Source organism: Sapajus apella, unplaced genomic scaffold (assembly GCF_009761245.1).
Source record: "Sapajus apella isolate SASKATOON/1434 unplaced genomic scaffold, GSC_monkey_1.0 scaffold188, whole genome shotgun sequence".
In the NCBI taxonomy this organism is placed as follows: Eukaryota; Metazoa; Chordata; class Mammalia; order Primates; family Cebidae; genus Sapajus; species Sapajus apella.
The window spans coordinates 720,223-738,642 of record NW_022437128.1 but is presented as its reverse complement, the minus strand read 5'-3'; the positions used below and the strand labels follow the sequence as shown (position 1 = coordinate 738,642).

The following is an 18,420-nucleotide window of genomic DNA, read 5'->3' as shown; positions in this document are numbered from 1 at the left end:
GAATCATACTCAGCCAGAGGGAAGGTGGGTTCAAGGGCCAGAAAGGGATGGGAAGCAGGCTGGATGGGTGTGGCTGATGTGACAGCCAGTGCAGGGTGTGAGGTGGGGTGGGAGGTGCAGGCAGCCACCATGAAAATCCAGTGGAGGGATTATAAAGGGCCAATTTCCCAGGCGCAGTGGCTCACACCTGTAATCCCAGCACTTTGGGAGGCCGAGGCGGGTGAATTCACCTGAGGTCAGGAGTTTAAGACCAGCCTGGCCAACAAGGTGAAACCCCGTCTACTCAAAATACAAAAAATTCGCTGGGCGTGGTGGCAGACCCCCATAATCCCAGCCACATGGGAGGCTGAGACAGGAGAATCGCTTGAACCTGGGAGGTGGAGGTTGCAGTGAGCCAAGATCGTGCCACTGCACTCCAACCTGAGCAACAAGAGCGAAACTCCATCTCAAAAAAAAAAAAAAGCCAATTTCCACACTTTAATCTTCGGCAGGAGTGTGTTGGCAGTGTACGGCAGTTAAGGTAGTTTGCAAGATCCTGAAGCGTTTTCTTATCAGGGCATGACAGGTCCTTCACACTGTGGTCCGCAGTGCCCCCAGGAAATGGCTCTGAGCCCCTGTCCCAGGCTGCAGCTTCCCGCTGAGCACAGAGTTGAGAAGAAGGAACTAGAGTGTGTCGGGGACCACAGGCGGGGTGGGGCTGTGACGTGTGGGAGGGCGGGGCGGGCGGCAGGTAAGACGCCAGGTCTCCAGGGCTCCAATCACTCCGGAGACTGAGCCATGGGGGGAAAGCGGGACGAGGATGACGAGGCCTACGGTGAGTCTGGGGCGAGGCCCGGGACCCCGTGGAGGGAGGGAAGGACAGGTGCTGTGGAATAGTGGTTGGGGCTGGCTCCAGGGAGAGGAACTGAGGAAAGTCCTGTGTTCCTGAAAGGAGGGCCCGGGAACCAGGAGCCATGGAGGGAGAGAGTCAGGGTCCTGGGAGGAGGATGGGCTGGGGGCTGGGGCTGTTGCTGGGAGCCCATGGGAAGTGGAGCTGGGTGCCTCTGAGGAGTTGGGGCTGCGGTCCTTGGGAGGAGAAGGGGGATTTCAGGCCTGGACCCTGGGTCCCTGAGGGCAGGGCCCTGGGAATCAAAGCCAGGATGGAAGGTGGCAAGTTGGGGCTCTGAGCAGAATGGGGCAGGAGGCTGGGAGTGTCCTGTGCTATGGAATCTGCTGCGCGTGAGGCTAGGGTCCCTGTAAGGAGGAGGACGTTCAGCCTGGACTCTGAATCCCTGAGAGGGAAAGCTGCCTGTGGCCTGCCCGCTCCCTGTGAGGGCTGAGGGGACCCTGAGTGGGCCGGGTTCTGCCTGCCAGGGTCTCTGGGAGAAGTGGCAGGGGGAGTGGGTTCTGCTGGGGGTCCCTGAGAGGAGTTGGGGCTGAGGGTCTTTGTGGAAAGGGGGCTGGGGGCCTACCTAGGGGTCTCTGTGAGGAGCTAGGAGCAGGAGCTGGTCTTGGGGTACTTTGAGGAATAGGCCAGGGCCCCTGGGGTTCCTGTGAGGGATGAGGCCTGAGGCCTGAGGGGAGAAACGGCAGGGAGCCTGTTTCCAGAATCTCTGCAAGGAACATGGCTGGGGTTCTGAGGAGAGAGGAAGCTGGGGACCTGTCTCCAGATCCTCATGAGCAATGAAGACCGGGGACTCACCTGTGGAGGCCCCTTAGGACTCTGAGTTCTGAGCTTCTGGTCTGAAAGGGAGGGAACCCCCAGGAGGGGACTCCTTTAGGAGAGGCCTTGAGTCCCTTGGGGCACAGGGGAGTCGGCAGTGAGGACTCCCGAGTAGACTTCCTGGAGCGGCTTTGGGTCAATCATTGTCCATGAGCCATGGAGGGACAGAGTCCAGGGCACCTGGGGAGAGCAGACCCCACCCGCCCCTTCCCAGACTCCTGCCCAGCCTTCACCCTCCCTCCTCAGTGCCCACAGGAACCCTGACTGCCCGGCACCCCTCCTCCCTGTGTGTGTACTCAGGGAGGACCAGGAACTCGACGTGTCTGCAATCTCTATGGCCGGGCTCAGGTGTCACTCTGACTGCTGGCCCAGAGCCCAGAGCACACCGTGGCCAGGGGACTGAGGTCCTACCAGAGTGAGGATGTACAGGGCCACCTCCATCCCCAGGCTCTGCTGGGGTTGACATCTTTGGCTCCAATTTCTTTCCCCATAGCCTTAAGCCAGAGTGTAGGGCAGAGCCTGGGGCAGATGTGGGAAGAGGCTATGACCTCCCTGAGGGGCTGCGGGTCTGCGTGCTCCTTAGGGAGGTATTAGGGAGGAGAGAGGACTGAGGATGAGGGCATGAGAGCCCGTGGGAGTCCCACTTCCCAGCTGGAGGGAGACTCAGGAGAACCGTGCCAGGGTGGGCAGGGGACCAAGGCCATTTCCCAGGCAGACGGCCTTGAGGTGTGAGCCAGAAACTACAAAGGCCTTCCTTCCCCTCCCTGTGGCTGCCTGGGTGGAGTTCCCAGGGAGCTGCTGAGCTGCTGACCAGGCCTGGATCCTACCCTTCCTGCTCCCCAGTTTTCCCCTCCTGCCAGTCCTGCCCTAGTCCATCTCCCTCCAAACAACTGAAGCCTGGGTAGGGTCCTGGGGCTGGGAGGACTCAGCAGGGCAAGATATGCAGAGAGAGAGACTCACCCTCCACGCCCTTTTCCATGCCCCTTTCCACGCCCCTCAGGGAGGCCAGTCAAATACGACTCCTCTTTTCGAGGCCCCATCAAGAACAGGTGAGCTCTGGGCACTGCCCTGGGGGCTGCTGGGGGTGGTGGGTGCAGTGTGGAATCCAATATTTGCTTTGTATTTGCTAAAATATTAGTAAGACACTTGTGAAAAAGGGAAACTCCTGCCCAGGAGGGTTGTGCCCTGCACAGATTGCTGTGTCTGGAGCAGGCATCCAGGGCTTCCCTGTTCTGGGGGGATGTTCTGCTTCTTGAGTGCCCGCTACACAAGTGTGTGCGTTTGGGGAGAATTCACCCAGTGGAGCCCTTGCAAGTTGTGTGCTTTTCTGTCTTTAACCTCAGAAGAAAGTTTACCCACTCAGAAAAAAAAAAAGTTTTCTTTTTGTTTTTGTGTTTTGGAGATAGGGGCTCACTGCAGCCTCGACATCTTAGGCTCAAGTGATCCTCTTGCCCCAGCCTTCTGAGTAGCTGGGACTACAGGCACACACCATCACACCAGGCTAATTTCTTTGAGATGGGAATCTCACTGTGTTGCCCAGGCTGCTCTCAAACTCCTGCGCTCAAGGAATTCCCCTGCCTCAGCCTCCCACATAGTGGGTATTACTGTCATGAGCCACAGTGCCTCGCTAGGTTTTCTAAATAAAATAATATAGAATTGGGCCAGGCATGGTGGCTAATGCCTGTAATCCCTCACTTTGGGGAGGCCAAGGCAGTGGATTGCGTTGAGGTCAGGAGTTCAAGACCAGCCTGGCCACGTGGTGAAACCCTTTTTCTACTAAAAATACAAAAATTAGCTGGGTGGTAGTGGCACGCGCCTGTAATCCTAGGTATTTGTGAGGTTGAGGCAGGAGAATTGCTTGAGCCTGGGAGGCAGAGGTTGCAGTAAACCGAAATCACGCTACTGCACTACAGTCTGCGTGACAGAGTGAGATCCTGTCTCAAAATAATAAAAACAGGCCGGGTGTGGTGGCTCACACTTGTAATCCCAGCATTTTGGGAGGCTGAGGTGGGTGGATCACAAGGTCAGGAGTTCGAGACCAGCCTGGCCAATATGGTGAAATCCTGTCTCTGTTAAAAATACAAAAAAATTAGCCAGGCGTGGTGGTGTGCACCTGTAGTCCCAGCTACTTGTGATATTGAGGCAGGAGAATCGCTTGAACCTGGGAGGCAGAGGTTGCAGTGAGCCAAGATCGTGCAACTGCACTCCAGCCTGGGCAATGGAGCAAAACTCCATCTCAAAAAATAAAAATAAAAATAAAGCCTACTGATGCCCACACTCCAGCATCCCCCAACTCTCTAACCCTTGACCCCTTGAGACCACAAGCCCCAGCTCCCAAGTCTCCTTAGCTCAGACTCCCATTTCTCTCTCAGGAGCTGCACAGACGTCATCTGCTGCGTGCTCTTCCTGCTCTTTATTCTAGGTTACATCGTGGTGGGGATTGTGGGTGAGTTTCCCGCTGTTCGGAGCCGGGGTAGTGGGTGGAGGCAGTAATCCAAGGAGGGACCATTCCCATAACTGCCCCACTAAGTCCCTGCCCTCCAGTGACTCATCTGTGCCTCTGTCTCCAGCCTGGGTGTATGGAGACCCTCGGCAAGTCCTCTACCCCAGGAACTCTACTGGGGCCTACTGTGGCATGGGGGAGAACAAGTGAGTATAAAGGCAAGAAGAGGAGTGCAAGAGACACCCCCCAACTCAGGCTCCAGACCTGTCAGTGCTCTTCCACAACCTTCCCCTGTTGTCCCCACCCCACCTCAGCCTCCCTGAATCTGACCACTCCAGGCCACGTTGAGAACCGTTGCTGGACAGTTAGCTTCTTGAGTCCCCCGAGAAATGGGAGGCAATTGAGAGTTGTGTTACGTTTATGAGTTTTACAGTTCAGAGATTGGTGTTTGGATCCCCAACTGAGTCAAGTTTTAGTTGTGTGGCCTTTGCAAGTGACTCAACCTCTCTGAGATTTGATTTCCTTATCTGATATTCAAGGAGGATTCCAGAGGCAATGCTAACAGTCTTCACATGCAGATGTCCAATAAGTAATAAAACCTGTAATATTTATATAGCATTTACTATGTTCCAGGCAGGCAGTAAACTTTACACACACAAGCTCATTGAAATCTCATGAGGCAGGCACTATTTTTTTTATGTGTAATAGAACCAAGACCAAGAACAAGTGATTTGCTCAAGGTCATAAAGATGATATGAAGTCATGTAGCTCCAAGTTCATGCTCTGAGCCATTTGTTAGCTGTTGCAATGCTGAATTACTCTGAGAGATCTTCTAGGCGTCTCCCTACCTCCTCAGCTGAGCTACGGATAGGAGCTGGGGGTGACTGGTCTGGGCCACGCTGGGCCCACTATTCTCTTAAGAAACCACCCTATGGCTGGGCGTGGTGGCTCACGCCTGTAATCCAAGCACTTTGGAGGCCAAGGCAGGCGGATCACCTGAGGTCGGGAGTTCAAGACCAGCCCGACCAACATGGTGAAACCCCGTCTTTATAAAAAAAAAGAAAAAAAGAAAGAAACCACCCTAGCGGTCCCTCCCCTCCTCCGACACCTGACCAGGCCCTGATGCACATGTGTCTCCCCTCCCACAGAGATAAGCCGTATCTCCTGTACTTCAACATCTTCAGCTGCATCCTATCCACCAACATCATCTCAGTGGCTGAGAATGGCTTACAGTGTCCCACACCCCAGGTCAGAGCCTGGGCCCTGCCTCTGCCCCAGATCTCACCCGGGGTCTCAAGTTCCAGCCCCTTAGCATTCTCTCCACCCCCAGGTGTGTGTGTCCTCCTGCCCAGAGGCCCCATGGACTGTGGAAAATAGCCAGTTCTTGCAGACTGTTGGGGAAGTCTTCTATACAAAAAACAGGAACTTTTGTCTGCCAGGGGTACCCTGGAATATGGTGAATATTGCCCCTAACTTCATCACTGTCACCCAGGAGGACCCAGGGTGGGCACAAGTGGGAGGAGGAGTTGGGTAGATAATCCCCAGGTTGGCTTTCCTGGTGGGGAGTGTGGGACAGGCTGAGCCCCATGGTGGTGGTGGTGAGGGGACCCGCTTCTTCATCCTGCTCTGTGTCTGTGTGTCTGTCTGTCCTTTCCCCCACTTCCTGCCACAGACAGTGATCACAAGCCTGCAACAGGAACTCTGCCCCAGTTTCCTCCTCCCCTCTGCTCCAGGTGAGAAGCACAAATTCCTTCCACAGACATCATGTCGTCCAATGTTTTTATTGCTCAAATAAAGAAATTAGGCCAGAGACAGTGAAGTCACATAGCTCGTTGATGGCAAAATTGGAATTAGCATCAGGTCTTCATTTTTCTCTTGTTATGTGGCCTTGCAGTCAGACCATCAGTGTTTTGGGAACCTACTATGTGCCAGGTGCTGGGGACAGAGGCAGGGTACATAACAACTGCTCCCTGCTTCAGCTACATTCTAGGCGAAGAGATCAGAGTTGTTCACAAAGAGACTATATGAAAATGACAGCGGGGTGCAGTGGCTCATGCCTGCAGTCCCACCTGCTCAGGAGGCTAAGGCACGAGAATCACTTGAGTCCTGGAGTTTGAGGTTACAGTGAGCTATGATTGTGCCACTGAACTCCAGCCTGGTCAATGAGTGGGAGACCCTATCTCTAATAAAATAAGTAGGCTGGGTGTGGTGACTCACACCTGTAATCCCAAGACTTTGTGGGGCTGGGGTGGGAGGATTGCTTGAGCCCAGGAGCTCAAGGCCAGCCTGAGCAACATAGCAAGACCCCATCTGTACAAAAAACTTTTTTAATTCACCAGGTGTGGTGGTGCACACCTGTAATCCCAGTTGCTTGGGAGGCTAAGTGGGGAGGATTGCTTGAGCCCAGGAGTTCAATGTTGCAGTAAGCTATGATCGTGCAGCTGCACTGCAGCCTGGGTGACAGAGCAAGACCTTGACTCAAAAATAAATAAATAAATAGAATGTAAATGACAGAGCAAGCCTGCCTGGCAAAGTTGTTGCAAGGATGGCAGTAAGTGGCTCTGTAGGCAAAGGAGATAGGGATAAGGACAGAAGGCTTCCTGGAGGAGGCAAGATGGAGCTGGAGTTGAACAGGGAGTCATGGATGGGATACCTGGTGGAAAGAGTGCCCTGAGAGAGAGGCACAGTAAGCTCAAAGATATAGAGGAGAAGGGAACATGGGCTGGACTTGGACAGCAAGGCCTGGAAGCCTGGCCGCGAGTGTGGACGCAATCTCTGGGGTAGAGCCTCTGGGGATATCCAAATCACAGAGAGACTCAGAGCCCTGGAGTGACCAAGTCCAGGCTGTGCCACGGTCTCCCTGGCACTCCACTAGGGTAGAGGGCAGATGGAAGGGTGGCGGAGTGTTCTAAGAGTTGAGGCCAGCAGAGAGGAGGGTCCAAACCAAGGAAGCGGCAGGGAAGGGAGGAAGGGGATGGACTGGGCTCCACAGGGCAGGAGCCTGTTTGACTGTGAAATCAAAAGCAGCCCGTTGAGGAACACAAAGCCCATCACCCTTGCCTCCCCTGACGGCACTGTGGACTGGGAGGGGGCCAGGGACCCTCCAGGCAGAGCTCCTGGCCACCCTCACCCAGCAGCCCGACTCTCCCCTACAGCTCTGGGGCGCTGCTTTCCATGGACCAACGTTACTCCACCTGCGCTCCCAGGGATCACCAATGGCACCACCATAGAGCAGGGGATAAGGTAGGCACCTCCCTCCCCGACCGTGGCCTCACCCCTTCCACCCACAGCCCTGTCTAACTCTGTCTCCCCAACAGCGGTCTTATCGACAGCCTCAATGCCCGAGACATCAGTGTTAAGATCTTTGAAGATTTTGCCCAGTCCTGGTATTGGATTCTTGTGTGAGTCACCAAAGTCCCCTCCTCTCACGTCCTTGCCTTCTCCCTCTCTGATCCTCTATCCCCTCCCCCAGTGTCTGAAACACAGGCTTTGGACAGAGGGGGAGGAGCCAGAGCTCAGAATGGATTCCAAGCCCAACAGGATTTATAAGGGAAAGAGGCCTAATCTGGGGACATTGGGTGGTGTATGGAAAGGCAGTGGGGGCCTTTGAACGGGAAAAGATTTGAGGGTCCAGGGCTGAAACTCACTGTTCTCACCCTGCCTGCAGTGCCCTGGGGGTGGCTCTGGTCTTGAGCCTACTGTTTATCTTGCTTCTCCGCCTGGTGGCCGGGCCCCTGGTGCTGGTGCTGATCCTGGGGGTTCTGGGGGTGCTGGCATACGCCATCTACTACTGCTGGGAGGAGTACCGAGTGCTGCGGGACAAGGGCGCCTCCATCTCCCAGCTGGGTTTCACCACCAACCTCAGTGCCTACCAGAGCGTGCAGGAGACCTGGCTGGCCGCCCGTGAGTGTCCTGCCCACCCCCAAGCCACCAGCTGCCCAAGGACTGCCCTGGGCCCTGCCCCGCCCTGGCCCTGTCCCTGACCTAGGTCTGCCTGCCCGTCCTCTGCAGTGATCGTGCTGGCTGTGCTGGAAGCCATCCTGCTGCTGGTGCTCATCTTCCTGCGGCAGCGGATTCGTATTGCCATCGCCCTCCTGAAGGAGGCCAGCAAGTTAGGGCCTGCCTGGGAGGGAGACGGGGCTGAGGACAGGGTGGACCCAGGACGGGGGTGCTAGAGAGGTGGCAGGGAGCCTCAGAGGAGAAGGGAAGCATAGCACAGTGGCGAACACTGCTGTGGCTTCGCCTTTCTGAGCCTCTGTTTCCCCATCTGTAAAATGGGGGTAACAATAATTCCTGCCTTCTAGGGTTGTCATGAGGATTAAATGAGTGCCTAGAACAGGACATAGGCCTTCTTGAGAGGTTGGTGGGAGTGGTGGTGGCTGAGTGGAATGGCGGAAATCCAGGCCAGGAGGAGCAGCAGCTTGCTCCCGACCAAGAACTGCCACACATACCTGCCAAGGGATCACACTTGGGGGTGATCTTCCCTTACTCCACCCAAAGCTGCCCCAGGTGGCTTCTCTGTGAGTGTAGTTTCCTCTAAGGGTCCTGTGAGCCTGATTTATTCAGTTCTGTTTATCCAGTGAGCACCTACAGTACGCATAGCTTTGCACCAGGCCCTGGAGACACAGATATGAAAGACAATGTCACTGCCCCAGTTGCTCCCACCCTGAGGGAGCGGGGCAGGCCCCTATGAGGGCAGAGTGGGGTCAGCCCCTTGAGAAGATGGATAGCTGGGGGCGGTGCCAGTGGACAGCTCTTGTCTCCCCTGCAGGGCTGTGGGACACATGATGTCGACCATGTTCTACCCGCTGGTCACCTTTGTCCTCCTCCTCATCTGCATTGCCTACTGGGCCATGACCACTCTGTATCCTCTGCCCATGCAGCCAGCCCCTCTTGGAGTCCTGGGGGGTGATGGAAAACAAAGCAATACTTGCCCCATACAGAGCCTTGTTGTCACTGGAGGAGGTACCTCTTTTTCTGGGCAAATACAGCAGCCTGTGCCTGAACAGAGTTGAAAGAGTGCACACAGGCTGAATTTCAGCCCTCTGTGTGCAGCAAACGATCTGTGCAAGCACCTATGAACAGATCCCTAAGGAGTGAGTGGCCTGTGTGGACCTCATGTATCCATGCTTTCCTTGACTCCCCTCCGGGTACCTGGCTACATCGGGGCAACCCCAGTATGTGCTCTGGGCATCCAACGTCAGCTCCCCTGGCTGTGAGAACGTGCCAATAAATACATCATGCAATCCCATGGTAAGAGGAAGTGGGGGGACACAGAGGTAGGACTAGTAGGGCCAAGGGGCTGGAGGGGTCACATTCCTCATTGTACAGGAGAAGACTGAGGCCACAGAGGGCAAGAAACTCATTCAAGATCCACACCCAACCCCCAGCAGAGCTAGAAGGAACCAGTCCCCAGAACACATGGTACTCCTCCTGTTGAGCTGTCTGTCATACAGGGAGGGAAACTGAGGCTGGGAGAGCTGGCATGCTGTCCCTGAAGGCATAGCCAAGCCTGGATACCAGGGCTTACTCAACCCTGCCCTAGGACATTTCTGTCTCTTGAGGACCATCAACCACTTCACCTTCTGAGTCTCAGCCCAATCCTATTTGCTTATTTATTTATTTACTTATTTTATTTTGAGATAGGGTCTCACTCTGTCGCCCAGGCTGGAGTGCAGTGGTGCAATTTCAGCTCACTGTACCCTGCATCCCCCAGGCTCAAGCAATTCTCCCACTTCAGCCTCCTGAGTAGCTGGGACTACTAACATGTGACACCACACCCGGCTACTTTTAAGGTTTTTGTAGGGGCAAGGTCTTGCTGTGTTGCCCAGGCTAGTCTTGAACACCTGGGGTTGCCCCGAGGTAGCCAGATACCCAAGCTGCGGCTCAACCTCCCAAAGTGCTGGCATTATAGGAGTGAGCCACCACACTCGGCCCCACTCCTCCGTAAAACAGGCATAATCACAATACCCATCCCTGGGGTGGCTGAGAAGATGAAATGACTTTGGGCACATAAAGTCCTTAGTACAACACCTGGCACCTGATTAAGGCTCGATAACAGGTTGGATTGTTTTGCTTTGTTAAGTCTTCCTCCTTTGGAACACAGAGCCCTAGGTAGTAGCCAGGTGGGACTCCCTGGGGGGGACCTGGAAGAGAAGCAGCTTCCCAAATCTCCCCTGTGAGGTTTCCAGGGAGTGGCGCTGGTCTGCTGGAAATTCACTCTTCTCAAACCTGTCTTATCTTCACCTTGTCTGAGCTGGGAGCATGAGCTGTGCTTCAGGCATTAGCCCCACCCCTATTAAAAAGGGGAGGTTTATTTACATGTACAGAGGATCCACTATGTGTCAGGCACTCGGTATGCAAAGCCCAAAATGATGTGGTTCTTTTTCTTTCTTTTCTAATGCAGGGTCTCACTCTGCTCTGTTACCCAGGCTGGAGTACAGTGATGCAATCATGGCTCACTGCAGCCTTGACCTCCCAGGCTCAAGTGATCCTCTCACCTCAGCCTCCCAAGCAGCTGGAACTACAAGAGAGTGCCACCATGCCTTTTTTTTTTTTTTTTTTTTAAGAGATGGGGTTTCATGCCGGGCACGGTGGCTCACGCCTGTAATCCTAGCACTTTGGGAGGCTGAGGTGGGTGGCTCACCTGAGGTCAGAAGTTCAAGACCAGCCTGGCCATCATGGTGAAACCCCATCTTTAAAAAATAAAAAAAAGAAATGGGGGTTTCACCATGTTGCCCAGGCTAGGCTTGAACTCCTGAGCTCAAGTGATCTTTCCACCTCAGCCTCCCAAAGTGCTGAGGCATGAGCATGAGCTACCGTGCCTGGCCAAGAATCTTGTAATTTCTGAAATAGAGTGTATGTTGGAAATTTTCTAACAAAAAAATAAGCCACTTTCCATGCTGTATGTAATTGTGGATTTCTGTCAATTTTTTTTTTGAGACAGAGTCTCGCTCTGTCATCTAGGCTGGAGTACAGTGGCATGATTTCAGGTCACTGCAACCTCCACTTCTCGGGTTGAAGCGATTCTTCTGCCTCAGCCTCCTGAGTAGCTGGGACCTCAGGCGTGTGCCACCATGCCCGGCTAATTTTTGTATTTTCAGTAGAGACAGTATTTCACTGTATTGGTCGGGCTGATCTCGAACCCCTGGCATTGTGATCTTCCCACCTCAGCCTCCCAAAGTGCTGGTATTAAAGGCTTGAGCCACCATGCCCAGCCTTCCATCAGTCTTTACCTCTAGATCACAAGCAAGTTGAAAACAACACTCACATCATACCTGGCACAGTTGCTCATGCCTGTAATCCCAACACTTTGGAAAGCTGAAACAGGCGTATTGCTTGAGCCCAGAAGTTTGAGACCAGCCTGGACTTTTTATAAAGTGGAAAAAAATTAGCAGGGCATGGTGGTTCACACCTGTAGTCTCAGCTACTCAAGAGGCTGAGGTGGGAGGATCACTTGGGCCTGGGAAGTTGAGGCTGCAGTGAGATCGTGCCATTGTACTTCAGCCTGGGCAACAGAGTAAGACCCTGTCTTTACAAAAATTTTAACTTTTTTTTTTTTTTTTTTTTTGAGATGGAGTTTCACTCATGTTACCCAGGCTGGAGTGCAATGGCGAGATCTCGGCTCACCGAAACCTCTGCCTCCTGGGTTCAGGCAATTCTCCTGCCTCAGCCTCCTGAGTAGCTGGGATTACAGGCACTCACCACCATTCCCAGCTAATTTTTTGTATTTTTAGTAGAGACGGGGTTTCACCATGTTGACCAGGATGGTCTCGATCTCTTGACCTCGTGATCCACCCGCCTTGGCCTCCCAAAGTGCTGGGATTACAGGCTTGAGCCACTGCGCCCAGCCCAAAAATTTTAACTTTTTTAAAAAATATTTTTTGATTAGGTGGGCATGGTGGCGCACACCTGCAGTCCCACTCGGGAGGCTAAGGCAGAAGGACTGCTTGAACCCAGGAGGCAGAGGTTGCAGTGAGCTGAGATTGAGCCACTGCACTCCAGCTTGGGAGTGCAGTGGCTCAATCTCAGAGTGAGACCCTGTATTAAAAAAAATTTTTTGTGGTGTTATATTTGCTAGAAAAGGGTTGTTTTTTAATTTGTGACCTTTTACTTTTTATTATGGGAATTTTGAAACATATGTAAAAGTAGAGATGATAGCACAGTGAGTCCCTGTACCAAGATTCCACAACCCTCAACTTTCTGCTATTCTTATTTCATCTATATCCTCACCCGTCATTTTTTTTTTTTTTTTTTTTTTGAAACCAAGTTTTGCTCTTGTTGCCCAGGCTGGAGTGCAATGGTGCGATCTCAACTCACCACAACCTCTGCTTCCTGGGTTCAAGCTATTCTCCTGCCGCAGCCTCTTGAGTAGTTGGGATTACAGGCACCACCACCATTCCCAACTAATGTTTGTATTTTCAGTAAAGACAGGGTTTCGCCGGGCGCGGTGGCTCATGCCTGTAATCCCAGCACTTTGGGAAGCTGAGGCGGGTGGATCACGAGGTCAAGAGATCGAGACCATCCTGGTCAACATGGTGAAACCCCGTCTCTACTAAAAATACAGAAAATTAGCTGGGCATGGTGGCGCATGCCTGTAATCCCAGCTACTCAGGAGGCTGAGGCAGGAGAATTGCCTGAACCCGGGAGGCGGAGGTTGCAGTGAGCCGCGATCGCGCCATTGCACTCCAGCCTGGGTAACAAGAGCGAAACTCCGTCTCAAAAAAAAAAACACAGGGTTTCACCATGTTGGCCAGGCTGGTCTTGAACTCCTGACCTCAGGTGATCTGCCCGCCTCAGTCTCCCAAAGTTGTGGGATTACAGGCGTGAGCCACAGTGCCCAGCCTCATAAATTTTTTTCTGGAGACTTTTAAGGCAAATTTTGGACATCATACCATCTCACCAGTACATACATCGGGATGGATCTCAACAGACAGGAACTGTTTAAAAGCCTAGCCACTATATCATTATTACACCTCACAACATTAACAATAACTCCTTAATATCATCAACTGCCCAGCCTGTTCTATTTGCTGGAAAGGGTTTTGGTAGATGCTGCAGAAGCTGCTCTGGGAGGGAAATGCTGAGCGAGTACATTCCCCTCTGACTGACACTGAGGGAGGTGATTACCACTCATGCGATAGGCAGACCACACTGAGTTTGAGCCTGGAGATTGGAACTCTTGGACAGAACTTGACTCCCCCCGTTAAAGGAAGCTGCTATTTCCCACCTGTCGACTCTGGGAGGGGCAGGAGCTACTGGGAATGGAACGCCCAGGCTCCATACTAAGGTCCCTGAAGCCTGAGCCTACTCTATCCCTCTATACCCTCCCAGGACCAGCCTGTGAATTCCTCGTGCCCAGGGCTGATGTGCGTCTTCCAGGGCTACTCATCCACAGGCCTCGTCCAACGTTCTCTCTTCAACCTGCAAATCTATGGGGTCCTGGGGCTCTTCTGGACCCTTAACTGGGTACTGGCCCTGGGCCAATGCGTCCTGGCTGGAGCCTTTGCCTCCTTCTATTGGGCCTTCCACAAGCCCCAGGACATCCCCACCTTCCCCCTGTTCTCTGCCTTCATCCGCACACTCCGGTAAGCATGGGGCAGGGGTCTGGTCGTTGTAAGCATGGGGGCCCCAGGGGTCCTGGGGCTGTCCCTGACTACATAACACCCTCTGCAGTTACCACACTGGGTCGTTGGCATTTGGAGCCCTCATCCTGACCCTTGTGCAGATAGCCAGGGCCATCTTGGAGTATATTGACCACAAGCTGAAAGGTGAGCCCAGAGTTGGAGTAGGAGTCAGGAGCTGGGGAAGGCCATTAGGGAGGGGCTGTAAGAGGCCAGAGAGCAAACATGAGCTTCCCTCGCTCCCAGGAGTGCAGAACCCCGTAGCCCGCTGCATCATGTGCTGTTTCAAGTGCTGCCTCTGGTGTCTGGAAAAATTTATCAAGTTTCTAAACCGCAATGCATACATCATGGTGAGCCACGCTGCAAGAAACCTCTTGTTCCGATGCCCTTTGGCCTAGACACCCCCATCCTGGTCCAGGCACGCTCACCTTGGTAACTCTGACCTTCCCATCCCCCTCAGATCGCCATCTACGGGAAGAATTTCTGTGTCTCAGCCAAAAATGCCTTCATGCTACTCATGCGAAACATTGTCAGGTTAGGCTGTTCCCCACCCCTTGGTGGCTCCCTCCTCCCACCTCCCACCCAAGGCTGGCTTCATGGGCGTGCTGGGTTCAGCAGGGCCCTAGACTTAATTTAGTGCTCTGTTTTTCCCATCTTGAAATGTGAACAATTTTCGTTTTGCACTGTCCCCACAAATGACAGCCTATTCTACTGTCAGCATTGCCAGGCCTCTCACCCCCAACCTCCCCTAATTTCCGGTACAGGGTGGTTGTCCTGGATAAAGTCACAGACCTGCTGCTGTTCTTTGGGAAGCTGCTGGTGGTCGGAGGTGTCGGTAAGGGACCAGGAGGAGTGGGGGCAGAGGGTGGGATGCTGGGCAGCTCAAGAGGTGGTCTCAGAGGAGCAGCACTGACCCCCAGAATTCTCCCACAGGGGTCCTGTCCTTCTTTTTTTTCTCCGGTCGCATCCAGGGGCTGGGTAAAGATTTTGAGAGCCCCCATCTCAACTATTACTGGCTACCCATCATGGTGAGTGACTCTCCTCTCTGCCGCTCGACCCTCAACTCCCCAAAGGAACGCTTTAACCCCAATGAGCCATGTGTCTTCCAGACCTCTATCCTGGGGGCCTATGTCATCGCCAGCGGCTTCTTCAGCGTTTTCGGCATGTGTGTGGACACGCTCTTCCTCTGCTTCCGTAAGTGACACTCCAGCCACCTGTCCCCAAACCCAAAGTACTGAGCTGTTCAAGGTTTTTTTTTTTTTTTTTTTTTTTTTTGAGATTTGATGCTTCTAGAAATAGTGCTTTGGTGAACTAAACAAACCAGAGGGGGCTTCTTGTGACATCCTGAGGCCAGGAGTTTGGGGAAGAAGGGAGAGAGTGAGCCCCCAGGCTGGTGGGCTCTCCCAAGAAGGAGCATTCTGATGGAGAGGTCTGTGCTATATTCCCCTAGGAAATCTCAGGTAGAAGTTAGCCATTAGAAGGCTGGGCACGGTGGCTCACACCTGTGATCCCAGCACTTTGGGAGGCCAAGGAGGGTGGATCACCCTGAGGTCAGGAGTTCGAGACCCGCCTGGCCAACACAGTGAAACCTCTGTGTCTACTAAAAAAAAATAGCTGGGCGTGGTGACGGACGTCTGTAATCCCAGCCACTCAGGAGGCTGAGGCAGGAGAATCGCTTGAACTCAGGAGGCGGAGGTTGCAGCAAGAGGAGATAGCACCACTGCACTCCAGCCTGGGCGAGAGGGAAGACTCTGACTCCAAAAAAAAAAAAAAAAAACCCGAGCACAGTGGCTCACTCCTGTAATCCCAGCACTTTGGAAGGCCGAGGCGAGGGGGATCACCTGAGGTCGGGAGTTCGAGACTGACCAACATGGAGAAACCCGGTCTCTACTAAAAATACAAAATTAGCCGGTCGTGGTGGCTCATGCCTGTAATCACAGCTACTCGGGAGGCTGAGGCAGGAGAATCGCTTGACCCCGGGAGACGGAGATTGCGGTGAGCCGAGATCATGCTGCCATTGCACTCCAGCCTGGGCAACAAGAGCGAAACTCCGTCTCAAAAAAAAAAAAAAAAATGCCGTTAGAGAGACTTCCCAGCAGGTGGCTGTCGTGGCAGGGAATTTTCTTAACTCTACAGCGTGCATCCATTCAGGATTTGCCAGGCTCCGCCTAAGCGACTGACACGCATTTTTTCCCTATAACTCTTATCATCACTCTTTGAAATATAATATTGCCGACCCCACTTCACATGAGGAAACTGAGATTACATAACCTGCCCGGGGATAGGGGTAGTGGGGCCGCCTGGATTCCAAACCCGGCAGGCAGATTGCTTCACAGTCCCCGATTTCCGGGCCCCAGGCTCCTCCGCTCTCACAGGTCTCTGTTGCATCTCAGTGGAAGACCTGGAGCGGAACGACGGCTCCCTGGACCGGCCCTACTACATGTCCAAGAGCCTTCTAAAGATTCTAGACAAGAACAACGAGGTGCCCCCGGGCAACAAGAAGAGGAAGAAGTGAGAGCTCCGGCCCTGATCCAGGACTGCACCCCACCCCCATCGTCCAGCGTCCAGCCTCACTTCGCCTTATGGATCTCCATTTTGTAGTAAAAAAAGGTTTTAGGCCAGGTGCGGTGGCTCACGCCTGTAATCCCCACACTTTGGGAGACCGAGGCGGGCGGATTACTTGAGTAAGGAGTTCAAGACCAGCCTGGCCAACATGGTGAAACCCTGTCTCTACTAAAAATACAAAAATTAGCCGGGTGAGGTGGCGGGCGCCTAAAATCCCAGCTACACGGGAAGCTGAGGCGGGAGAATCACTTGAACCCGGGAGGCGGAAGTTGCAGTGAGCCGACAGCGCGCCACTGCACGCCAACCTGGGTAACAGAGCAAGACTCCGTCTTCAAAACAAAACAAATAAAAAAAGATTTTATTAAAGATATTTTGTTTTCTCAGTCTGTGAATCGTTCTCTCCACGACTACTCGCTTTTTTTTTTTCCCCCCCCGCCGGGCTCTTTAAAATAGGCCCCGCCCCTGTGACGCCCTGGTGCCGCGGCCAATCAAAAATTCCAATACGGATGGTGCGGGGCTCTCCTTCACCCCAGCCAGTCAGCTTCCCGTTCGGGTCACGCGCTCCGGGCCTCCAAGAGGACCAATCGGAAAGGCAAGTTTTGAGACACTGCGTGATCACGTGGGAGGAGATGAGCTGCTTGAAGACCAATTAGAGCCCCGGAAGCGCGGCGGGCCAGCCAGACGGGGGCGGGCTAAAGGGTGACATCTGTGCTTTAAAGGGTCCGGGTCAGCTGACGCCCGACCCTGTGGAGTCTAGCTGCAGGGCTGTCAGCCGCTGAAGGTAGAGATGACTGGCGAACGACCTAGCATGGAGCTCCCGGGCAGACTCTGGGGGCCATGGATTCTGGGCTTCTGGGGAGGCTGCAGGGTTCGGGTGTTTGCTGCGATCTTCCTGCTGCTGTTGTCTCTGGCAGACTCCCGGTCCAGGGCTGAGAAAGACTTCGGTCTGGTGAGTCACCCCTCGCATAGCCCCATCCCCGACTCGCGCAGGTGGTAGACACCTAGTGTCTCCCGGAACGCGGGCGACTAAGCCGCCTTTCCGCAACAGGACCCTTTTCCTTCTCCCAGACCTGGATTCCTCCGACTGCTCCCAACCCCTCTGCCTCTCCGGGTCCCAGTCTTCCTCCTCATTCGAGCCCCTTCCTCTTTTGGGGCCCCCTTCGGTCCCTGAAGACTCCTCCTCTCGTAGTCCGTCCCCTGCTCCGAGCTGCCAGCTTTGCTCGAAACTCTCTTTTGGGTTCCTATTTCTTGTTCTGGGATCCCAGACCCTATTAGATCCTCCCTCTCCCATCAGGACCTGAGTTTGTCTTTGTTGACCCTTCCTCTTCCCGTAACAGGTGCAGCCGCTGGTGACCATGGAGCAACTGCTGTGGGTGAGCGGGAGACAGATCGGCTCAGTGGACACCTTCCGCATCCCACTCATCACAGCCACTCCTCGGGGCACTCTCCTCGCCTTTGCTGAGGCGAGGAAAATGTCCTCATCCGATGAGGGGGCCAAGTTTATCGCCCTGCGGAGGTCCATGGACCAGGGTATAAAGTTGCCTGGGTGAAACAGCCGGTACTGGGTTGGATGGGTAGGCAGCCCAATGGGCCCAAGGACCTTGAGGACAGGGGAACTTAGGGGGCTGGATGCCTGGGTCCCTAAAGGGTAGGGGGAACGTGAGAAGGGAAAGTGTCTAGGACAGTGCTCTGCTCTGGAAATTGGGATCACCAAGGATTTGGACATTCACTCAGCAAACATTTATTGAGTACCTACTATATACCTATACCAGGCACTATTTTAGGTTTTTTTTTTTGAGATGGAGTTTTGCTCTTGTTACCCAGGCTGGAGTGCAATGGCGGGATTTCGGCTCACCGCAACCTCCGCCTCCTGGGTTGAAGCAATTCTCATACCTCAGCCTCCCAAGTAGCTGGGACTACAGGCATGCGCCACCATGCCCAGCTAATTTTTGTATTTTTAGTAGAGACGGGGTTTCACCATTTTGACCAGGATGGTCTCGATCTCTTGACCTCGTGATCCACCCGCCTCGGCCTCCCAAAGTGCTGGGATTATAGGCGTGAGCCACCTCGCCCGGCCTGTTTTTTTT

The 18,420-nt window shown here is 53.8% G+C and overlaps 2 protein-coding genes across 3 annotated transcripts in view; both read left to right on the top strand.

Annotated features, from left to right (window-relative positions):
- Positions 1-716: 716 nt before the first annotated feature.
- Positions 717-16,569, top strand: SLC44A4 (solute carrier family 44 member 4). 2 transcript variants are annotated; one of them, XM_032269028.1, is made up of 21 exons: positions 717-814; positions 2,703-2,751; positions 4,075-4,148; positions 4,273-4,351; positions 5,294-5,393; positions 5,476-5,601; positions 5,818-5,878; positions 7,301-7,388; positions 7,463-7,546; positions 7,813-8,048; positions 8,157-8,256; positions 8,917-9,009; positions 9,296-9,398; positions 13,479-13,732; positions 13,821-13,915; positions 14,015-14,118; positions 14,229-14,302; positions 14,533-14,603; positions 14,702-14,796; positions 14,878-14,962; positions 16,162-16,569. In XM_032269028.1, exons 1-21 carry the CDS (start codon positions 778-780, stop codon positions 16,281-16,283), a joined length of 2,130 nt encoding a protein of 709 aa, XP_032124919.1. In that variant the 5' UTR covers positions 717-777; the 3' UTR covers positions 16,284-16,569. The 2 variants fall into 2 exon arrangements, with proteins under 2 accessions (XP_032124919.1, XP_032124920.1); XM_032269029.1 differs by lacking the exons at positions 2,703-2,751; positions 5,294-5,393 and having other exon boundaries at positions 731-814; positions 16,162-16,351.
- Positions 16,570-16,969: 400 nt separating this feature from the next.
- NEU1 (neuraminidase 1) overlaps positions 16,970-18,420 on the top strand; it is a 4,690-nt gene continuing 3,239 nt past the window's right edge. Inside the window, exons 1-2 of the mRNA XM_032269030.1 lie at positions 16,970-17,282; positions 17,671-17,863. Coding sequence (XP_032124921.1) covers positions 17,121-17,282; positions 17,671-17,863 — 355 coding nt within the window. The 5' untranslated portion in view covers positions 16,970-17,120. The remainder of the gene's footprint in view (positions 17,283-17,670; positions 17,864-18,420) is intronic.

Excerpts from the sequence above, each read along its gene's own strand:
- SLC44A4 (XM_032269028.1), top strand. The coding sequence starts at position 778 with ATGGGGGGAAAGCGGGACGAGGATGACGAGGCCTACG. Across the intron at positions 9,010-9,295 it reads TACTGGGCCATGACCACTCT|GTACCTGGCTACATCGGGGC; the intron begins GTATCCTCTGCC and ends ACTCCCCTCCGG. Across the intron at positions 14,963-16,161 it reads CACGCTCTTCCTCTGCTTCC|TGGAAGACCTGGAGCGGAAC; the intron begins GTAAGTGACACT and ends GTTGCATCTCAG.